The sequence below is a fragment of the Nuphar pumila genome, chromosome 14 (genome assembly GCF_984573655.1).
Source record: "Nuphar pumila chromosome 14, dmNupPumi1.hap1.1, whole genome shotgun sequence".
NCBI lineage: Eukaryota > Viridiplantae > Streptophyta > Magnoliopsida > Nymphaeales > Nymphaeaceae > Nuphar > Nuphar pumila.
Window position 1 is genome coordinate 16063881 of NC_143262.1, and position 23815 is coordinate 16087695.

The 23815-nt window shown below is 39.0% G+C and overlaps 1 protein-coding gene across 1 annotated transcript in view; it reads right to left on the reverse strand.

Annotated features, from left to right (window-relative positions):
* Positions 1 to 719: 719 nt before the first annotated feature.
* LOC149816499 (uncharacterized) overlaps positions 720 to 23815 on the reverse strand; it is a 30583-nt gene continuing 7487 nt past the window's right edge. The window contains exons 6-7 of the mRNA XM_089986597.1: positions 1890 to 2215; positions 720 to 1043 (exon numbers count right to left, since the gene is read on the reverse strand). Coding sequence (XP_089842723.1) covers positions 912 to 1043; positions 1890 to 2215 — 458 coding nt within the window. The 3' untranslated portion in view covers positions 720 to 911. The remainder of the gene's footprint in view (positions 1044 to 1889; positions 2216 to 23815) is intronic.

Sequence of the window (23815 nt, forward strand, 5' to 3'; positions counted from 1 at the left end):
AAAGGAAAGAGGTTTCCCTTGAGTGGGAGTGGGAGGGAAAGTAATGTCAGCTCATCATTTTCCCATGAAAATTACATGAAACAAACAGGCCCTCAATTATTGCTTTCCCTTCATTTTTATAAATAAAAAATAAAAATCTCAATGGTCATTAGAATGGGAACTTAATAATTTCATGCAGTTTGCCCAGCCGAAGTTAAGATGCTATTTCCAATGTTAGAAATGGAAGAAATAATGTCAACTGAAGAGGGATCCAGATTCATAACTCTGCGAATTACAAGGGTCACTACTAACTCATCGATAGTTACCTGAATTAAACTAATGGGGATCTATCTTTAATTAAATGGGATGAAAACTAGGAGTCCACTTAAAACTATTTGTGCTATCAAAATTGCTCAACTTTATGTTGCAGCTCTGAAAAATTCTCCATCTTTTTTTTTCCGAAAGGCAAGCTGGGGTTGGGCAGACCCCTAACAGTTCATTAATTCAGTGTAATAACTGTACATTTAAATGGACTTCCTTTGAAGGATGCCAATCCAGGGGATGATCCTTCCATATTTTGGTCATCCCCGACCTAGCTAGTTTAGCTAGGTGTCTGACCAAAAAATCAGATGTATGACTTGCTTTAACTACTTATATCCTATCAAACTTGTACAAAAAAATCTTTCAAAAAATTTGGAGTTGCGCTTGCCAGGCCACTAGAGACATCAACTATCTATAAATAAGTGCAGCCATCAATAACAAAACGAGATATATTGATTGGTAAAGTGCACATGCAGGAGCAACAAAACCTTACAAAACTTAAAAGTTCATCTGTAACTTTCTTCCATGGTAACTGCTGGAGAGAATAGATCAGATGATGGAGGTTTCATACAGATATTTACAATCTCAATGGAAACATTGTAGCAATACTACTATGGGGTTTGTATCTCTTCATTGGTGAGCTGCTCGAATGGTGAACCAGATGGAGCAACAAGACCAAGTGAACGCATCACTCTTCGTTGCCTTGCTCTTTTATCAGAAATACCGTCTGAAGGATCAACCACCTGATTGAAATGTTAAAAGATTCTCAATTATGTCAACACAAAAGAGAAGTCTGCTAATGCATCAAGCAGCCTAGTTGGACCATGCAACTGTTAGTGTTTAATGTGACTAGGGACACGGACAGTCAAGTTTGGACCTAAAAACATTTGTAACTACTTTGGGTGTAAGACCACTCATGACAACACAATCCAGTTGACTATTAGTCAACTCACTAGTTTCTTGCTAAGATTGGTAGGTCCGTAAGATTGTCCACTTTCTTAGCAAGTATTTAACTGATATAGGATTCAGACAACCAGTTCCTGCTGACTCGGCCTACTCCATCTGTTCAAGAACTTTTGCAAAAACAGACAAGCTCTGTGCCCATGCAATCTCAGGCCAACCTATGGTTAAGCATTGTAGCGACATATGAATAGGCACCTAGAGTAACAGACAGGATGGCTTTGGTTATCATTATTCTACTGAATGATGAAGCACCTGAGAATGAGGAGCCTTTGCTTTAACAAGGGCTTTGAAATAGGACCCACAACTGGCTGAAGGCTGGATAATTGTTTCAATAATCTTTCCCCAGACAACCATATAATACTGTTTTTTTTTTTGCCAAAATCATCTTCTGAACCTTTGAAATGCAATTGGCTTAATCAACTATGTAAAAAAAACTCCCAAAGTAGGTTATTTACCAAAGTTGAGCTGGATCATTCAAAAACATTTGCCCAACCACCCAGCCCCAGTAAGAAAAGAAGGCAACACAACAAAAAACTTAAAAAGAAAAAAATAATCTTTAGGTCAACCTGGGTTTTGATTCTCAACCTAAAAGGAGAACATGATGTGCATAAAGGGAAAAAACTTACGGGGGTCGAAACATCTGTATCTTTGTTAGCCAAACTGGATGCATCTTGCTTCTGCTTCCTGCTACTGGATACTTCTCGCTTCTTCTTGCCACTGGATGCTTCTTGCTGCTGCTTCCTGGTACTGGGCGTTTCTTGCTTCTTGTCACTGGATGGTTCTTGCTTCTGCTTCCTGCTACTAGATATTTCTTCCATCTTGTCACTGGATGCTCCTGGCTTCTGCTTCATACTGGATGCTTCTCGCTTCTGCTTCCTACTGGACGATTCTTGCTTCTTTTCACTGGATGCTTCAGGCTTCCGCTTCTTGTCAACAGGTGTTTTAGCGTTGCCTTTACATGTACAGAGAATATTTTATAACTAGTAAACTATGTCACATGGCTGCGGGTGTGGGTGCAGCACTTTCAAAAGCCTTGGGTGCAGGGGTGAGGCAATATATATATATATATATTAAGTTTTATCAGTTAACAACATTAACACTAATGAAATAAAAAACAATTATCACAATATCTGATTTAACTGAGCCATTTGCAGTTTCACAGTCTGAATTAGTTCATACTTACACATGCATGGCTTAATCTTTGAGACAAGCATATGACTAATGGCAGGATCAACCAAGTAGTATCCTTCGTAAACGTTGCAGCACTGGCCCGAAGGCCGCGCAACTGCGAAGCGTCATCCGTCAATTCTGACATTGAAAATATCAGTGCAGGAAGGAGAGCTGTTTCGACTCCCCCCCCCCCCCACACATACCGAACATCCGAAAGCCCACATAGCGAAAAGGGAACCAACAACGACAGAACGCTGCAGCCACGACGCCGCCGGGCCCCTCCCCGACATTCTAAGAGGGAGAGAGGGAAGACGGAGAGGAGAGGAGGCGAGCAAAGGGAGTCGGAGAGGAGAGGAGGAGAGCAGAGGGAGTCAGGGGCATACCTAAAGAGGTCCGGCGGAGCGGTCGGCGGCTGCGGAGGGGTCGGCGGAGAGAAGAGGGAGTCGGAGAGGAGACGAAGGGAGGATTTGCCCTAATCCTCCCCTCTGCAGCCCATTTCATCGGGCAGATTTTTTTTTTTAAATCTAAAAACTGGACCAAAATAACCCTGGGTGCGTTGACCTCACCGGGTGCCGCACCCGCATCGTGTCGCGTCGACGCGGGTGCGGCACCTGCTTGGCCGAATCCCTGTGACATAGCTGGTAAATATTTTTATCAAAACCACACAAATGAACAGAGGTAGCTTTTTGAAGATACCAAGAGAATCTCAATTTGGTTGAACATGGACAAAAAACTCATTCTGAGAGTGCTTTAACAGATAAGAGACCCTTTACAACTCTCTTGATGCTTGACTCAGAGGACAGCAAATATCGAAGCAAGGGTCACCTTACCTTGCACAGTTAACTAATAATATGCTGGCATACAGTGATTTAACAAAATCAAAGTAAATAACATACTACTGGGCTTGATACAAGCAAAATGGAACAAAGGAAAATAAATTGGGTGTGGCTTTTCCCTTTCTCAGAAATGCAAAATATGTGCCACTAATATTCACTAACCAAATAAACAATGTATAATTAAAAAAGATCATGATGTAAATAAAAGCATTAAAATAGATTTTAATCTCAACTATACATTTTTATAATGTGCATAACCCAATCCTTAAAAAAAATAACTAGCATATCTTCAAAATGAGAAGAATATACGGTTCACCATAATTGCATCATTAAGATTTACACACATCTGGGACATAAAATGACAGAATCTTACAAAATGCCAGACAGAAATCTATATATCTAAAAGGCCTTTAAACCACGCAAAAATTTTTTAGTGGATACACAGGTGAATTTTCATGTTCTCAGAACTCAGAAAAGAACTTCTGAATAATTCTTCAACTCATCTTCAAATTTGGAAATCCTTGAGCAAGTTGAAGATGGATCCTTTTTCCTTTTCTCCTTCATAGATCCTTTTCCTCTAAAATCAGATAGAATTTGGTTTTCATGGTATTTTCATCACCTCATCAACTCATCTTTAGCATGATTCTAACAAAGAAACTATAAATTTCCGTAGACAAAAAGCTTGGCAAAAGTTTCTTATTTGTGAAGAAAAGCAATTGAAATTTTCTGCAGAGATATATTTCTTCTTTTCTTTCACAAGTTATAATTTACTCTCTCCAGTATAAAGTATCATCACGCAACTAGGATGCTCTAAAATCTCACCTTCAATTTCCTTGTATCTCATTCCTCGTGATTGTAGAAGATCACATATGGGACCACAGAGAGAGAGAGAGAGAGTAATATTGCTCATCCACATTAAGCAATGGCCATTTACCCAGATTAGGGTGAATATATAAATTGTTCTTGGCTTGCTCAATATCTGTCTTAATTGAGAAAAAAACTCTTTGCTGCTCGAGTTTTAGAAGTCTTGATCTTCTGAAAGTCCAATTGAATAAAGAAGACAGTGCATGTGGAGTTTCTATTTCCATGTTAATCTTCTCATTAATGAAGAAACAATTAACTGGTGACATGTTTTCCTCTCATGGTACGGCAATCTAGCATCTATGTGAATGTTTATTGTTTGCCTCACCCAAAAATAGGAAGATTCAATTCTATCCCCAAATCCACCAAATAGGGACTTTTATCTAAATACTTTTCTTGGTGCAAGTGTGTGCATATACATACCATGCATTATGGTGATGGTACCCTATTTGGCCTTGACAATTCGTCTGGTCATGGCATTTGTTTCTTGATCCTCAAAGAGAATATTCTGCCTCCAACAAACCCACACCAGAAGTTGGCTTTCTTACCTCTAAAAGCCTAGGCCCAATATACACTTCATGCAATCGTTGTTGGAAAAGGATTTTGCCTTTTCCAAAGTTATGCTTTGAGGGCGTGTTTGACATGCTGACAAAACTCAGCGGAAAACTGTGACTTTTTCTCCATGTTATCTCGAAAACATGCCTCCTGAGTGGGTGTATTTTTAAAGTGTTTCATAGCGTCTGCAGGACCCATGCTAAATGGGGACAAAATATCCCTGCTGATATTTTGTCGGCGCTATCAAAGACGCTTTGAGTATTCAATAAATTGCTTTCGTATAAAAGTAGTAACAGCAGGGAGCACACATAAATTAGCTCACCACATTAACAATATGTTCATTAATGCACACACACATGCATCATTCATTTTAGTCTTTAGGGATATCTTAATCATTCTTCCATTACATATGGCCAGGTTGCATATCACTGAAGATGCACGATAATATCATGACTAACAAGAACAGGATCAAGTCTTTCTTCTCACGAAGCTCCTTATGCTTGACATGGTGTAGAGTTGGGCTAGTATGATGAATTTCATTCACCCTCTTCAAATGTAGATTTTTCTCAAGATAGATACTGAATAGTTAAAAGGACTGGTCTATGTAAATCAAACCTTAAGACAAAGATCAATTGTCAAAGAAAAATATGCATGGATTAAGCAGGTTTAATATCTATGTAGTCAAAATTGGCAACCACGGGCCTAGTCGCCCTAGGCGTCTGGTCAGCGCCTAGTCCAGGGCACTTAGGCGCCCTGAACTTAAAAGGTCCTGATTAGTCCGATTAGACCCCACCTAGGCACTGACTAGTCCCTGCATAGGCCCAAGCTTGTCTTTCCTTTTTTACCATATATACATATGTATGTGTGTGTGCATGTATAAATTCTATTAAGTCTTACACAAATATATTCTATTATAAATTCAATTGTCCCTCCTAGGCTCTGACTAGGCCTTTTAAACATCCATCACCTAGGCAGAGGCCGACTAGCGCTTTTTGAAAAAGGTGCAAAGGATCTGACCCGATCCATGTAAAGACCATGTAACTCTTTTTACATTTATCGGGTTTGGATACACCAGACCCGGACCCATACTGTAATGTAAACTTAAATACACAAGTTTAGGTCACGATTTCTTTTTTTACTGAAATTGTGGCAGCCGTAATCGATCTCTCTCTCCCTCTCTCTCTCTTCTCTTTCTCAACGCAGGTGCAAAGGAAAGCTTTCATGGTATCAAAGCGTAGATCCATCTAGGGGTTGAAGAGGATTCCAAAGGTGCGACAGATCAAAGGTTTGAGGATTCATTATCTCCCATCTTCTTTTCTCCTTCAGATTTCTTTTTCTTTACCTCTATTCCCAATCTCCATCTCTCGTTTTCTCCCTTTTCTGTTTTTTTTTTCCGTCTTTTCTTTTCTTTTTAGTGGATTCACGCCTCACGTGAATCCCTAAGCTGTTCACGAGGAGTTCACGTGAATCCTGGTTCACGATAACCCTGTACATCAAACAAAGGGAAAAGCTCGTTTCACGTGAATGTCCTGTTTCACGTGAAACACTAAGATTAAATTATAACCCATTCAAAATTTTTTTTCTATGTATCCCTTCTTCTCTTTTCTGCGTATCCCTTCTTCTACTGGGCTGGATATCCAAGTTTGATCGTGCATTTCGGGCAGACCTACGACATCAAATCTGGGATTCTAAACCCTTTTGATGTCCCAACCTGTTGTGTGACATCCTCTTTTGATTCGACTCTCATTCCTTTTGCTCTCTTTTGTCCTTTCTCGTATCATTTTTCTTTTGACTGTTACGAGTGGGATCCACATTGAAAATACAGTCTGAATTTTTTTTCCTTTTCTCATTGCTTCCACATTGAAAATACAGTCTGAAATTTTTCTTCTTCTTCTCATTGCTTAAATATCCGACCTTACAAAAGGTAGAAGAGGAAACTCAGCCCTTCTTCTGACAGCCTCTGGTCGCCAATTTTTTTTTTGAGTTTCTCAGTCATCAAAAAAAAAAAAAAAGGAAGACGATCAACAAACCTCTCTGGCTGCAGACTGAGCACTCTGTGGATACTCTGGTAACACAAAAAGGGTATAAGATTCTGTGTGGGGTTCAGCGAGGGAGATTCACAATGGCTGGGGGCAGCGCACGTTAACCCAACCTCCCAGCCCTAAACTTTATAAATAGGTAAAAATACAATGGTTGAGATAACAGAAAAATTACAGGAATGCCATTAATGAAATGGCATTGAGCATGTGTTAAAACATAACGTGCGTATGGATCTAGATCCAGATCCAGATCCATACACATACCATATTTTAACACCCTCCCTCAAGTTGTACATGGTCTTGGAGCATGTACAACTTGCTCTTCAATAGCCAAAATTGATGTCCTGTTAACCCCTTAGTAAACAAGTCTGCCACTTGATCTTTTGTTCGAACATGAGGTAGTTCTATCTCCTTCATCTCGACTTTTTGTCGTATAAAATGTTAATTAATCTCAATGTGCTTCGTTCTGCTATGCTGAATAGGATTACATGCAATGTTTATTACGCTTTGATTGTCACATAGAAGAAATGATCGAATAATTGTCTCTCCAAGATCACTCAATAAATGTCTAATCCATGTAGTGTCTGCCATGCCTGTAGCCATCGACCTGTATTCAGCCTCTGTACTCGACCGTGCCACTGCCTTTTGTTTTCTGCTACTCCAGGACACTAAATTGTGTCCAATATATACACAATATCCAGAGACAGATCGTCTCTCATCTGAATCCCCTGCCCAATCTGCGTCTATGCAGGTTATCGTGATGAGTTCATGCCCTCTATGCAGGTTATCGTTCTTGCGATAAACAAGTCCATCTCCTATAGTTCCTTTTAAATATCGTAGAATGCGCTTCACAACTTCCATATGACCTTCTGTTGGAGCATGCATAAACTGGGATACCTGATTGACAGCATAAACTATATCAGGTCTGGTAAAGGTCAAGTACTGCAGCATCCCCACAAGGCTTCTATACGTTGTTGGGTTGACACAAAGATGACCATCTTCAGAGCTCAACCTTTGATGTAATACACTCGAAGTGCTGACTGGTTTGCAATTCGTCATCCCGGCTCTTTCTAGAAGATCAAAAGTGTATTTTTGTTGCATGAGTATCAATGTGTCTTGTTGCCTGTCAACTTCCACACCAAGGAAGTACCTCAACTCCCCTAAATCTTTCATCTTGAAAGTTTTCATTAAAAACTGCTTCACATCTTGCACATGATTATTTGAACTCCCAGTGATCACAATGTCATCAACATATATAAGAAGAAGTATAACGATGCATGTCTTTTGGTAAATAAAGAGCGAGTGGTCCAGAGAGCATCTTCTAAAACCATAGCTTTGAATTTGCATAGAGAAACTTTTAAACCAAGAACTAGACGCCTCTTTCAACCCATACAGAGATTTCCTTAGTTTGCACACCCAGACAGTAGGATCCTTTTCGGCATAACCAAGAGGTTGCTCCATATACACTTCTTCCTTTAAAGTTCCATGCAAGAATGCATTTTTAACATCCATCTGGCTAAGCCTCCATCCTCGGTCGACTGCTAGGGATATGATGATACGAATTGTACCCATTTTGACTACTGGACTAAAAGTTTCATCGTAATCTTCACCATATTGTTGTGTGAATCCCCGAGCAACAAGTCGCGCCTTATATCTGTCAATACTTCCTTAAGGCTTATACTTTCTTTTATAAACCCATTTTGAGTCAACTACATTCTTTCATTCTGGCCGAGGTACTATTTCCCAAGTCTGGCACTAATGAAGTGCTTCCATTTCTTCATTCATAGCTTCAGTCCAATGACGAGATTGAAGAGCTTGATTAAAACAAGTGGGTTCATCCTGTTTTGTGAGCTGAGACATAAACAACTGAAAATCAAGATAAAAGGTCTCATAACTCACCCATCGTTGAATAGGATGCCTAATGCATGACGGCCTTTGAGCCGGATCATTAGCGATGCTTTCTACATTCCTCTGCTTTATATTTTTGTCCCGTCTAGTGTATATTTGTCCAGAGAAGCGTTCTACTAGGGGTGGTTTTACTGGAGATGGTTCAACACGCATTTGTGAGTCATCCAACCCCCTGCTCAAGCCAAAGGAAGTACAATTCGCCTGACATGTTTCTCCTGCATTAGCAAAAAGATCTGCGCTCATCCATGGATCATATACCTCTACTTCTCGAGATGGCAACACTTTAGAGTCATTTACCTAAAAATTTTGTTCATCAAAAACAACATTCCTAGAGGTCCTAATACGTTTTGTAGTAGGATCATAGCATCGATAGCCTTTGTATTCATCCGCATACCCAACGAATCTGCACTTAACGGCCTTGTCCTGAAACTTATTTCGCAGAGATGAATCAATATGTACATAACATACACAACCAAAAACTCGCAACTCATCATAAGAGGGATGTTGCCCAAATAAAGTATAATATGGAGAGTGCTGATCTAGAAGTGCCATAGGAAGACAATTTATGACATGAACAGATGTATGAAAAACTTCTGTCCAGAGACTAACGGGCACATTGCTATCATGTAACATGCTCATCGCACTCTCGACAATATGCCCATGTTTCCTTTCCGCAACCCCATTTTGTTGAGGGGTATGAGGGCAAGAAACCTGTCGACTTATTCCTTTATCCCGAAGAAAGGCAATAAACTTGTTTGATGAATACTCGCCCCCACCATCACATTGTAAATGCACAATATCATAGGAAAATTTTGTTTTGACCATCGAATGGAATTCCCGAAATAGTTAAAAAACTTCATGCCTATGTTTCAAGAAATATATCCAAGTATAACGGGAATAAGAATCAATAAAGATAACATAGTAACGACTACCGGAAAGAGAAGGAATAGGTGTGGGTCCCCAAACATCAGAACAAATAATCTCAAATGGCTTTGAAGTCCTTTTATTAATAATATGAAACGGAAGAACATGGCTTTTGCAGAGTTCGCATGAGGAACATTTATTATTATCTAAAAATGAACATAAACTAGACTCTGGAAGAAGACCATCAGATACAAGACTTTCAACGAAGCCCCGACTACAATGGCCCAAACGACTGTGCCAAATATCTGGCTTATTACAATGAGATGAATTAAAAACTTCCAACGAAGGAAAAAACAAAGACTCTGAAGGCGAAGACACTGAAGAATGCTTGGATGACTTCAACTGGAGGATTGAGGCTGAAGGTGAAGACATGGAGGGAATCTCCTTGAAGACGTACATGTTTCCTTGTCGCTCCCCCTTAGCGAACGTCTCCTTCGTTCGTAGATCCTTAACATAAACAGAAGAGGGAGTAAATTCGACGGAAGAATTCATATCATCAACAAGTTTAGCTCTAGAAACAATGTTCTTTTTAATATTAGGAGCAAGGAGAACATTGGACAAGTGAAGTGAGGACTCTGACATAGAGATATGTGCACTGCCAGTATGACTAATGGAGTGATAAGTTCCATCTCCCGTAACTATACTACCTTTTTCAGAATAAGGCAATAAGTGAGATAACTTACCGACATTACCCGTAACATGAGTGGCAGCGCCGAAATCAACATACCACTCGCCTTGTTCATTTTGCTTGATCGTCATCTGTGACAATGCTGATAACAAAAGTTGTTGCATATCTGTAGATGGCGCTTTCGTGTCCACAGTAGTAGCTGACTTATTTTCAATTTTGTTTATTTTTCCTCTATGTTGTAGATTAAACCAACAATCAGCTTTCACATGTCCTCTTTTGTTACATAAGAAACAAGTGAGCACTCTCCTCTGATTCCCTGTATTAAAAACACCAGAAATATTAGGTGTAGGCAAGATACCACGACCTCCCTGCCCAAAACGCCCGCGGCCTCTGCCTCCTTGATGCCCTCCATTTCCTCGTCCAAAACCGACAGAAGTGTCCATGGCCAAAACTGAATGAGAACGAACTGATTCATTTCCTTCTGCTCTTTGTTTCATAATCATCTCATGCTGGAGAAGTTTCGCTTGAAGATCGTCAAAAGTAGGCAAGTGAGGAAGGCATGACAAAGTTGTGGTAAACATGTCAAAATCAGGGCCCAATCCATTGAGGAGTTGTTGAACTTTATCTTTATCTGAAATAGCACTTCCAATAACCGCCAATTGGTCAGTAATACTCTTCAAGCGGCCTATGTATTCCATGACTGGCATGGAGCCTTTCTTCAAACTTTGAAACTCATTTTTTAAGTACATAACTCAAGCTTCTGATATCTCAGAGTATGTCCGAGACAACTTACTCCACAGATCCGCCGCAGTGCAATCATCTAAAAGAGTAACCAACACTTCTTGAGATAGTGTTGACGTAATATAAGCAACCAAAGACTGATCACGCTTCCTCCAGGCTGTATACTCCGGATTCTTAAAGGAAATAGTAATTGTGTCACCCTTCTCATTGGTGGTTTCCTGCAAAATAAACCGTGGTGGTATAGGAACCAAACCATCCAGATGTTCATCGAGATCCTGACTCCGTATAAAAGGAAGTATTTGTCTCTTCCAGGTCAAAAAATTAGAGTGAGTAAGTTTTTCTGTAACAAGCTGACTCAAGAAATTTGCAGAGGGACCGGAGGGCAAGGTGGATGACGAAGAGTAATCCATATCAATGGGACAACGAATAAACGAACAAGACGAATGAAGAGAAAGAAAAGAAAATTGAAGATCACTTAATCAATCAATAGAACTTTAATAAGGGATGCACTCGTGATACTAATAGACGTAAACCCTTTTTTTTTAGGGTCGAGATTTTAGATTGTTATAACCTGCCTATAAGCGTTGCACAGAAAACATTAAACAGTAATAGAAAAGAAAACTTTTGTAATCAAAGAGGAAATAAATAAAAAAATACTCAAAAACTGCAGTAGATTTGATTGCAATCAAAAGGAGACTGCAATCAAAGAGGGAAAACATGAATCAAAGGGATTGCAATCAAAGAGACTGCAATCAAAGAGACGAAAACTGCAGTCGTTGATGTCGAAGAGGGGCGTTAAATATGAAAATTGCAGACGTTAATGATGCTGCAGACGTTAATGTTGAAGAAGAGAACTGTGAATTCAGAGGAATGAACAAGAATCAGAAAAATGAACGAGTGCAAAAGTTACCAGGAAGGAAGAAGAATGGACGAAGAGGTGTATCAAAAATTGTTCCTTCAGAAATCTTCAGATCTCGCTGAACACACGTCTGGTAGGGTTCCGCAACCTGGAGCTCTGATACCATATAAGATTCTGTGTGGGGTTCAGCCTTCACTGCAGAAAATAAGAAAAGAGAGAGAGGAGGGAGATTCACAATGGCTGGGGGCGGCGCACGTTAACCCAACCTCCCAGCCCTAAACTTTATAAATAGGTAAAAATACAATAGCTGAGATAACAGAAAAATTACAGGAATGCCATTAATGAAATGGCATTGAGCATGTGTTAAAACATAACGTGTGGATTTGGATCTGAATCCAGATCCATACACATACCATATTTTAACAAAGGGGTTCCTTTTTTCTTGTTAAAACTCTTTTCTTCATGGATCTTCATTCCTCTTAATCCAATCTTTCTTCAAGTTTTCTCACTCAACTCGTTTCTGAAAAGTTAACTACCTCAAACTTCTTGTTTTGGAAAAGACAAATCATTCCTTTTATAAGGAGTCAAGGTCTCTTAGGTCACCTTGATGGAACCACTCACGCTCCACTCAAATTTGTTATGAGAGAGGAAAAAGACGACAAAGGAGTAAGTTCAATTGTGTATGTCAAGAATGTAGAGTACCTCAACTGAGAAAGGAAAGATCAGTCGGTGGTTGCATATATCACTTTCACCTTGTCCGAAGAGGTCCTTGTTGTAATTCCCGACAATTGTACTGCTCTGCAACTTTGGGAAAAATTGGTTCAAACATATTCACAAGTTTCGCAGGCACGAATGGTTTTTCTAAAGAGGGAATTTCAAATGCTGAGAAAAGATTTCATGACCATCATGGAATATCTGAACAAGATGAAGACTATCACAGACCAACTTGCAGTTATAGAATGCGCGGTGAGTGACAGTGATATGGTACAACAAACTCTGAGTGGATTGGGATCCAACTACAATATGATCGTCACTTCACTATTGTGTCTCCCTGCCCTTCCTACCTTTGATGAATTGCGAGCAAAATTGATTCAGTATGAAATGATTCTGAAAGGGTTCTCTGAGGAATCTCACATTCACACAAATTCTCAAGAAGTTTTTGCCACATGAGTGACTTATGGTAGAGGACGAAGACGAGGAGGACAAGGGCGAAGTGGACACGGAGGGCGTGGTCTGCTTCCCACTCCAAATACATTAGCTCATGTGCAGGGATCAAGATCCATTCCTACTTGTTTCCTTTGTAACAAAAAGGGGCATATCAAGGTGAATTGTTGGCATAATCCAGAGAATAAAGGAAAGGGTCCACAGACAGAAAACAAAAGGAAGTTCTCAAATAGTGGAGAGATTAAAGATCTGCTGATATCTGCCTTGTCAGAGTTGAAATTGAAGCAGAGTGATGAAGGCACTTGGTTTGTCGACTCAGGGGCAGCGACTCATGTGACAGGTGATGCAGGTAAGATTTCTAATCCCATTCCTTATTTTGGAAAAAGTAAGATTGTCACTGGAGATGGATCCCACCGTCCTGTTTCTCATGTTGGAAAAACTGTCATTCCCATGTCATATTTCACTCTTACTCTTTCTGACGTTCTTCATGCTCCTGACATTAAGAAAAATATTGTCTCTGTTTCCAAACTTATTGATGATAATAATGCTTCAGTTGAATTCACTCCCTTCTTTGTGCAGGTCAAGGACCTACACACGAGGGAAACATTCGTTGAAGGAAAGAGACGAGGCAATATGTATGTCTTTGAAGAAGCTCCTTGTCATGTTGTTCGCCCTGTCCACCTGAATTCAAAGCCCTCATTAGAGTCGTGTTCATCCTCTTCTGCTAATGTTTTTAGTATTTTTGAATGTAATAAGCCATTCTTATGGCATAGTCGATTAGCACATTATGGGAGTCATTTTATTGAGAAACTTGTATCTAATAATCTCATTCCAAAAGAAAGTCTCAATAGGGATGAGAACAATCACAAATGTTCCAGTTGTCTTTCCTGCAAGAGTCATGTATTGCCTTTTCATTCCATTAATAAGAGAGCTTCAAAACCTTTTGAGATAATTTGTTCTGATGTATGGGGACCCGCCCCAATTGCCTCTGGATCTGGAAGCAAATACTATCTAATATTTGTTGATAACTATTCTCGATACACTTGGATATATTTCATAAAAAATAAGTCGGAAGTCTTATCTTTGTTTCAAAATTTTCTTTCCCTTGTCAAAAATCAATTTTCTGAGTCCATTCAATTTTTCCAATGTGATGGAGGTGGGGAATTCTCATCCCGTGATTTTATTTCTTTTCTTCAAAATAACGGAATAAGAAGAAGGGTGTCCTGTCCTCACACCCCTCAACAAAATGGAATTGTTGAACGAAAACACAGGCATATCGTTGAAAGTGCCATGAGTATGCTTCATGACAGCAATCTTCCCATCAACCTATGGACAAAAGCTTTCCATTCTACCGTGCATGTGATAAATAGATTGCCTATGGTTGTTCTAGAAAATAAGTCTCCTTATCACTGTCTTTTTGGAACTCATCCTAGTTTTTATAATCTGCGTGTTTTTTGATATGTCTGCTATGTGCATTCGATCAGTCCCTGAGAAACAAGTTTCAAGACAAAGCCCAAAAGTACATATTTGTGGGATATGCAGATGACTACAAAGGATACAGGTGTTATGATCTCACCAACAAACGCATCAGAACCTCAAAAAACGTTGTCTTTGATGAACAAAATTTTGATCACGGAGCTGACACAACGAATATGCCAACTGAAATTTATTATCCTTGGCTGAGCTCAGAACTTTTTGCTGGCTCCAATGAAGCATGTTCCTCAGATTGTGTGCAACAAGAAGGAGAGGTGTTTGAGAACACCAGGACGTCGGGGTCACAGAATACAGAAGAAGTACCGCGCAGATACAAAGGCATTGTCTATTCTAGACAGAGACCGACAACATCAAGCCATTCAGATCATGTCTCAGTCGCCAATCTTGCGCCTTCTCATACTCTTGCAGCCAGAAAATCAAACCGCATACGACATCCTATTGACAGGTGGGTTAGTTATAACAACTCCTTGGATCTTCAACTGTTTTTAACTGCCATCAATAAGGACGAAGAGCCCATCATGTATTATCAGGCAACCGCTTCTATGAAATGGGTAGAAGCCATGAATGATGAAATGCAAGCCTTGCATGAATGTGGAACATGTGAAGTTGTTCCCAGACCACCTGACAAAAATGTTGTCGGATGCAAATGGGTCTACAAAATCAAGTACAAGCTAGATGGAACCATTGAATGATATAAGGCAAGGCTTATAGCAAAAGGATTCACTCAAGAAGCAGGGCAAGACTATGATGAGACTTTTAGTCCGGTTGTAAGAATGAGAACAATTCGAATCATCATTTCCCTGACTGTTGAACATGGATGAAAGTTGAGTCAGCTTGATGTAAAAAATGCATTCTTACATGAGAATTTGAAGGAGAAAGTATACATGGAACAACCCCCTGGATATCAAGAAAAAAATTGTAAAACCCATGTATGTAAGCTAAAAAGAGCCATCTACGGCCTGAAGCAAGCATCTCGCTCTTGGTTTGATAGCTTCTCGCTAGAGATTCAAAAACATGGATTTTCACGTTCCATGCTGGACCACTCATTATTTATTTTTAAAAGCCCGCCTGTGACCACTCTATTATTAATTTATGTCGATGATATTATCATCACAAGAAACTCTACGGACCACATCCAAGAAATAAAAGACTTATTAAGTCAAAGGTTCAAAATGAAAAATCTTGGAGTTCTACGCTATTTCCTTGGTGTAGAAGTTGATAACCAAGCTCATGGCTTGACACTCACTCAACACAAGTACACCGTAGATGTTCTCAGCAAGGCAGGCATGAAAGACTGCAAACCTCTGGGAACTCCGAGTGTACTTCATCAAAAACTTAACGCTCATGATGGAGATCTGTGTGATGACCCCACCAGGTATCGTAGCATAATAGGAATGTTACAATACCTCACATTCACTAAACCTGATATTGTTTATTCAGTCAATCAAGTGTCTCAATTTATGCATGTGCCACGTACTAGACATATGGAAGCAGTCAAGAGGATCCTTAGATATCTGAAAGGGACTATTGGGGATGGATTGATATATTTACCATAGTCATATGGCCAAGACGAGCACGAAATTACTGTATATTGTGATGCAGACTGGGCAGGAGATCCTGACGAACGAAGATCTACATCAGGATATTGTGTCTTCATTGGAAGAAATTTAATCTCTTGGAGCAGTAGAAAACAAAAAGCTATTGCTAGATCAAGCACTGAGGCTGAATATAAATCCATGGTTGCTGCCACTGCCGAAGTCACATGGATCAGGCATCTTCTAACTGAAGTAGGAGAAAAGATCTCCCACACTACCTTGCTCTGTGACAATCAAAGTGCTATCAACATGTCATTCAATCCAGTACATCACAGTCGTGCCAAGCACATTGAGATCAACCAACACTTTGTGAGACATAAGGTTAAAGAAAAAGAGATCGAGCCTGAGTTTGTCAGCACTGAAAGACAGGTTGCAGACATATTTACCAAAGGGTTAACCAAGGACCGCTTTTCGATGCTTAAAAGCAAGTTGTTCATGAAAAGAAGTTATCACTGTGTATATGTCTGACCCGATCCATTTATATATTGGATCGGGTCTAGACCCAATTGGTGTAAATGTAAATTAACATGTTAAAAGGGTATTTTTGTACCCTAGTTTTATTTTTACTTAATACTTTTAAATAGAATGAAAGGGTCAGCCGATACACGACTGAACACCTCTTTCTGAAATCTCTCTCCCTTCTCTCTCTCTCTCTCCCCTCTCTCTCTTTCTCTCTTGCAGGTAAGCGTGGAGATTAAAGGCTTCTTTCTTTCATGGTATCAAAGCAGCGTGACGATTGTGCGTGAAGAGCTGCCTTTGATTCACGGTGGCTCGATTTCACGGTGGCTCGATTTCACGGTGACTGTTTCACGGTGGCTCGATTTCTCGGTAAAGACAGATCCCTTTCACGGTGACAGACGATTCTTTCTGAAATTTTTTTCACGGTGAGTTCGTGATTCTAAATCTAAATCGACCCTTTCTGGAAATATTCACGGTGAGTTCGTGATTCTGAAATTACTGTTTTCGTGGCTGACTGGAACTGTTGTGCGTGATTCTAAAACTGTTGTTTTTGTGGGTTCTGGAACTGTTGTATCTCCCATGTTGGAACTGTTGTGCGCGATCCTAAAATTGTTGTTTTCGTGGGTTCTGGAACTGCTCTATATTGGAACTGTTGTATCTCTTTTTCTTTTCTGTTGTGCGTGATTCCCATTTCTGCTGATCTATACCTAAGTGACAGCCGAGTGCCCTGTCAGTCGAAACCTTGGCTGTGATATACCTAAAACCCTGTTAGCCGAGTCCTCTGCTGTGAATGGATTCCTCTTATGGACAGTCATGTCTGTCCTCAAGCTTTCTCGGTCAACTAGTCTCTGAAAAATTGAATAACTTCAATTTCTTAACCTGGAAAAGACAGATCATTCCATTTATAAAGAGTCAGGACCTCTCTGGTCATCTGGATGGATCTGTTCCATCACCTCCAGAATTCCTCTCACAAGAAAAGGCGAACGATAAAGGAGAACAGTCTGTTGTTCTTCGCAAGAACCCAGAATATGTTGCTTGGATGAAGAGGGATCAATCGTTAGTGGCCTACATCACTCCAACTCTCTCACAGGAAGTCCTCATTGCTCTTCCTGATGATTGTACGACCAAGGAACTGTGGGATGAGTTAGTTCAGACGTATTCGCAAATTTCTGAGGCAAGAATTATGTATCTTAAGCGAGAGTTTTAAATGTTGAAGAAAGATTTCATGTCTGTTATGGAATACTTGAACAAAATGAAAGGCATCACGGACCAGCTGGTTGTTGTTGGGTGTCTTGTCAGTGAAAAGAATAAAGTACAACAAACCTTGAGTGGATTGGGGTCAGACTATCATGTTATGACAACTACCTTATTATGTTTACCAGAACTTCCAAAGTTTGAAGATCTTCGTGCGAAGTTATTGCAATATGAGATGACCCTGAAAGGATCTTCTGAAGATTCTTATGGGAATTCATGAACACAAAATGTGCTGGCTATGGGAATGAGTTATGGCCGAGGACGAGGAAGCTCTTTTCGAGGAAAAGGAGGCCCAGGGAGAAACACCTATGGAGGTCGTGGCATACTTCCGACACCCAATATACAAGGACCAAGACCCATTCCCACTTGTTTTCTATGCAACAAGAAAGGACACATTAAAGCAAATTGTTGGTTTAATCCTCAAAACAAAGTGAAAGCTCCACAAGCAGAGGCTAGGAAGGATGGAGAAGTAAAGGAGTTGTTGTTGGCAGTGTTAAAATGTAATCTGTAATATATATATATATATATATATATATATATATATATATATATATATTTTTAATATTATTATATTTTCTTTTATTATTTTCTTTTTTTATTTTTCTTTATTTTCTTTTTTAGCATCTAGTTCAATAGAAACTAGATATTTGATCCAGTCAAGTTCCTGTTGGAACTTGACTGTGCAAATAGCTGTTGGACTGTAGTCCAACAGCTATAATAAATGTTGTTGGACTATAGTCCAACATCTATATTAAGAGACGTTTGAATCCAACGTCTCTTTTGGAGAGCTCAAAATGAGCTTTCCTCTCTCCCACTTTTTTGTATATATAGGGGTGAACCCCTTCAATGTAAATAACCATGCTTCTTAAGCATTTTGTTCATGAATAAAGTATTATTTATTTTTCAAGTGTTTTTCCTTTTATACCCTTTCAAGGGTCATGCTTGTAGTGTCTCCAATAGACACTTGTTTGTGAGTTATTTGTGCATTTGTTGAAGACCACCATTTCATTACATGGTATCAGAGCTACGAAATCCTTAGATCTTGAAGTGCTTCCGCCTCGATTTCCGTGCCACATTTACAAAAGGTGTTTCATCACCTTGTTCTTGGCTCAAGAAGATTTGTTTGAAGAAAGGCGAACTTGTGCTACAAAAAAATTTGGTTTTGTATCCTCTCTTATTCTTTTGTCTACTCTTTTTCTTTTCTTTTTATTTTTCTCTCTCTCTCCTATTTATTCCTCTCTTACCCTTGTAAAAAATGGATGACAATGATAAGATCACCATCATTCCTATGAAGCTAAATGATACTAACTATGTAATGTGGGCTTCGATTATGAAGCACCACATTTGGGGAAAAGGTTTATGGGGTATAGTGGATGGTTCCGATTTGGAACCTAAACTATCTCTTACCAAGAAAGAGGGTGATAAAGAGGTTCCTCTAACGGAAAAAGAGAAGAGTAAGGTGTTAGCCACTTATGAAAAGAAATGGAAAGAATGGAGGATAGGGCATGCAAAAATTATGTCATGGCTCATCAATAGCATAGACATTAAAAAATGCTCTAGTCTAGCTAAGTTTGAGCATGCCGATAAGGCTTGGAAATACCTCAAAAACATGTATTCCCTTAAAGATATTGCACATATATGCAATTTACAAGATAAAGTTCGGACAATGACTCAAAAAGATAAAATTATTCGAGAATATTATAATGAGTTGTCCGAACTTTGGGAAGAGTTGGCTCTTCTTGAGCCCAAATGGCGTTGTGCCGAAGACATCGAGCTTCGCCAAAAGCAACTCGATATGGAACATTTCTATCAATTTGTGAATGGTCTAAGGCCGGAGTTTGAATTCACCAAATCGGCCCTTTTACATCGTGGAAAAATTCTTTCTATTGTTGATACTATAGAAGAGCTCACTATGGAGGAAAATAGACTTAGAAAAAGTACTCCAAAAGTTGATGATGACTCCGTTTTAGCTGTATCTAGACCGAGGAATCATACTCGTACTTACAAGCAGCCTCATTTTGGAAGGCAAAACGGCGACTTTGATAAAAGAAAAGTTATTTGTCATCATTGTCATGAACCGGGGCACTATAGGCCTCAATGTCCAAAGTTAAAAAGAAGAGAAGAAAAAAAGTTGCATCTGTTGAATCTGAGTCAAAAGATCAAGATGCACCTGTGTCTATGGTCCTTCAACCTCTTCTCAAAGGGGTATCCTCCTCAACCGAAGCCTCAACTGGAGCGGCAGTTGCATCTTTCTCCGGTCCAGGTAACTTTCCTTGGCTTTTAGATTCTGGTGCTTCTTTTCATATGACCCCAAATGTTAATAGTCTATCTGAATGTCTTAAAAATAACTCAGGTGTGTCAAAGGTTTTTACAGCCGATGGCACATCTCTCGAAGTAAAAGGAATAGGATGTTTTGAAAATCTTCAAAAATCCAAAAGATTTTTTATCCCAGAAGTTAGATATATCCCTAAACTTAATTGGAATCTCTTATCTGTCTCGCAAATATCTGATTATGGATGTAATATCTCCTTCTCTTCTCATGGTTGTTGGGTACAGGATCGCCAGTCAGGGAAGCTGATTGGGGAAGGCCATAGAGAAGGAGGACTTTATTACATGGACTTTTTGGAATTACCCAAGAATGCATTTTGTTATAATATTCAGAAATTAGAATTGGATTTATGGCACAAAAGGCTTGGCCATCCTCATATGTCTAAAATTCAATATTTTCCAAGTTTGGAAAAAATTTGTAATTCTGAAAATTTTTCTTGTAAAGACTGCATTCTTGGCAAAATGAAAAGGTTACCATTTCTTAGTAGAACTTTTGTTTCCTCACGACCACTTGAGTTAATACATTCGGATGTTTGGAGCCCCGCACCAGTAATTTCCAAAGGTGGTTATACATATTATGTCATTTTTGTTGATGACTTTTCTAGACATACTTGGATTTATTTTCTTAAACATAAATCTGATGTCTTTGCTAACTTCCAAATATTTCATAAAATGGTTAAAAATAAGTTTCAAAATGATATTTCTATTTTTCGCACTGATTCAGGGGGAGAATTTATGTCCAACGAATTCAAAGACTATCTCAATTTACATGGTATTACACATCAAAGATCATGTCCACACACTCCACAACAGAATGGCCTAGCCGAACGCAAACATCGGCACATTATGGAAACTACTAGGACATTGCTAATTGCAAATCAAGTTCCAAAAAGTTTTTGGGATGAAGCGGTCCTAACTGCCACCTACCTCATTAATAGGATGTCATCTTCCTCATTAAAGAATACAACTCCAATAGAAAAGCTTGTTAACTTAACTCCAGATTATTCTAGATTAAGAGTCTTTGGATGCAAATGTTTTGTTTTCACCAACAGAAATGACAAACTCTCTCCTCGTGCAATCCCATGTGCCTTTTTAGGATATGCTGATAATAAAAAAGGCTACAGGTGTTTCGATTTTCAAAAAAACAAATTATATGTGTCAAGAAATGTATTTTTTTAGGAAAAAGAAAGCTTCTTTGAATTTGAAAAATCCAAGGATGTCACTGAATACTGGTTTTTAATTGATCCAACTTCAAAATCCAATGAATGTGATGTTGGATGTGACCTTGACAATGATCAAAGTCCTATTGCTGTTGAAAATGATGATAATGAAGAGCAAATCCATAGGGATGTTAGTCTACAATATTCAAGACGTAAAGAGCAAAATCTTCCATGTGCATTACAAAAATACTCTGAAGTCTCACCTAGAAGAACGTCTAGAATCTCTAAACCTCCAGAAAAATTTGTGTCTTATGAATCTTTTTCACCCACGTATAAGGCTGCCATTACATTAATACAATCATATGTTGAATCATCATCTTATTCTCAAGCAAAAAATCATATAGAATGGATAGAAGCCATGAAAATAGAATTGGATGCACTAGAAAAGGCCAATACTTGGACGATACAAGATATTCCTTCGGGTAAGAAACCTATAGGTTGTAGGTGGGTATACAAAGTCAAAACCAAAAGTGATGGGACCCTGGAAAGATATAAGGCCCGTTTAGTAGCAAAAGGATATGCCCAAGAGTAAGGCATCGATTATGAAGAAACATTTGCTCCTGTGGCCCGTATGACCACTGTTAGAACTTTAATAGCCTTGGCCTCCATTAGAACATGGCCTATCTTTCAATTAGATGTCAAAAATGCTTTCCTGAATGGGAATCTCGTTGAAGAAGTATACATGGAAGCCCCACCTGGTATTAGTATCCCTAAGGGTAAAGCTCTTCGTCTAGAAAAAGCTTTTTATGGTCTTAAACAGGCTCCAAAAGCCTGGTATGACCGATTTAGTCATGTTATGCTTGATATTAGTTTTCAACCTTGTTTAACTGACACTGCTTTGTTTGTTAAGAAATCTGATGCAGGCATCATTATTCTTCTTCTCTATGTGGACGATATGATCAACACCGGAGGCGACAAAGAGGGAGTTGCAAATATCAAATCTCTTCTTAAAACTCACTTTGAAATGACTGACTTAGGTTTATTAAGATATTTTTTAGGCATTGAAATTGCTTATTCCCCTCGAGGGTATTTGATATCTCAATCTAAATTTGCTCTTGATATCGTTTCCAGGTCTGGAATTACAGATGATAAGAAAGTAGACACTCCAGAAGTTGTCAATGTTAAAATGAAAATTGATGATGGAGAACTTCTTGATGATCCTACTCCTTATAGACAACTTGTTGGAGCTCTTTCTTATCTTTCCATTACTAGGCCAGATATAACTCATGCGGTTCATATAGTCAGTCAGTTTCAGCATGCTCCCACCTCCGTGCACATGGGAGCGATTTTGCGTATTATTAGATACTTAAAATCCTCTCTTTCACGAGGACTCTTCTTGTCTGCTTCATCTTCATTAAATTTAATTGCATATACTGATGCTGACTGGGGAGGTGATCCCAATAATAGACACTCAACTACTGGTTTTTGTGTGTTCCTAGGTAAAACCTTAATTTCGTGGAGGTGCAAGAAGCAGCAGAAAGTCTCTCTTTCCTCCACCGAAGCTGAATACAGCGCCATGACAACTACCACTATGGAGGTTGTTTGGCTCAGACGATTGCTAGCGGATATGGAAGCTAAAGCAACGCAAGCTTCAAAGATGTGCTGTGACAACAAAAGTGCGATCTACATTGCAAGCAACCGGACATTCCATGAGCGCACTAAACACATTGAGATGGACTGTCACTATGTCAGAGAGGAATACTTACATGGAACCATTGATCTGCCATATGTTACATCAGAATATCAATTAGCAGACTTCTTCACCAAGCCTCTCGCTGCTCCCAGATTTCACTTCCTCTTAGACAAACTTTCGCTCATTGTACCGTAAGTTTGAGGGGGAGTGTTAAAATGTAATCTGTAATATATATATATATATATATATATATATATATATATATATATATATTATTTAATATTATTATATTTTCTTTTATTATTTTCTTTTTTATTTTTCTTTATTTTCTTTTTTAGCATCTAGTTCAATAGAAACTAGATATTTGATCTAGTCAAGTTCCTGTTGGAACTTGACTGTGCAAATAGCTGTTGGACTGTAGTCCAACAACTATAATAAATGTTGTTGGACTATAGTCCAACAGCTATAATAATAAATGTTGTTGGACTGTAGTCCAACAGCTATATTAAGAGACGTTGGAATCCAACGTCTCTTTTGGAGAGCTCAAAATGAGCTCTCCTCTCTCCCACTTTTTTGTATATATAGGGGTGAACCCCTTCAATGTAAATAACCATGCTTCTTAAGCATTTTGTTCATGAATAAAGTATTATTTATTTTTCAAGTGTTCTTCCTTTTATACCCTTTCAAGGGTCATGCTTGTAGTGTCTCCAATAGACACTTGTTTGTGAGTTATTTGTGCATTTGTTGAAGACCACCATTTCATTACAGGCAGCCTTGGCAGGATTGAATATGAAGCAAAATGACAAAGGAACTTGGTATGTCGATTATGGAGCAGCTACTCATGTCACAGGTGATGCAGGTAAACTCTTGACTCTTACACCTTA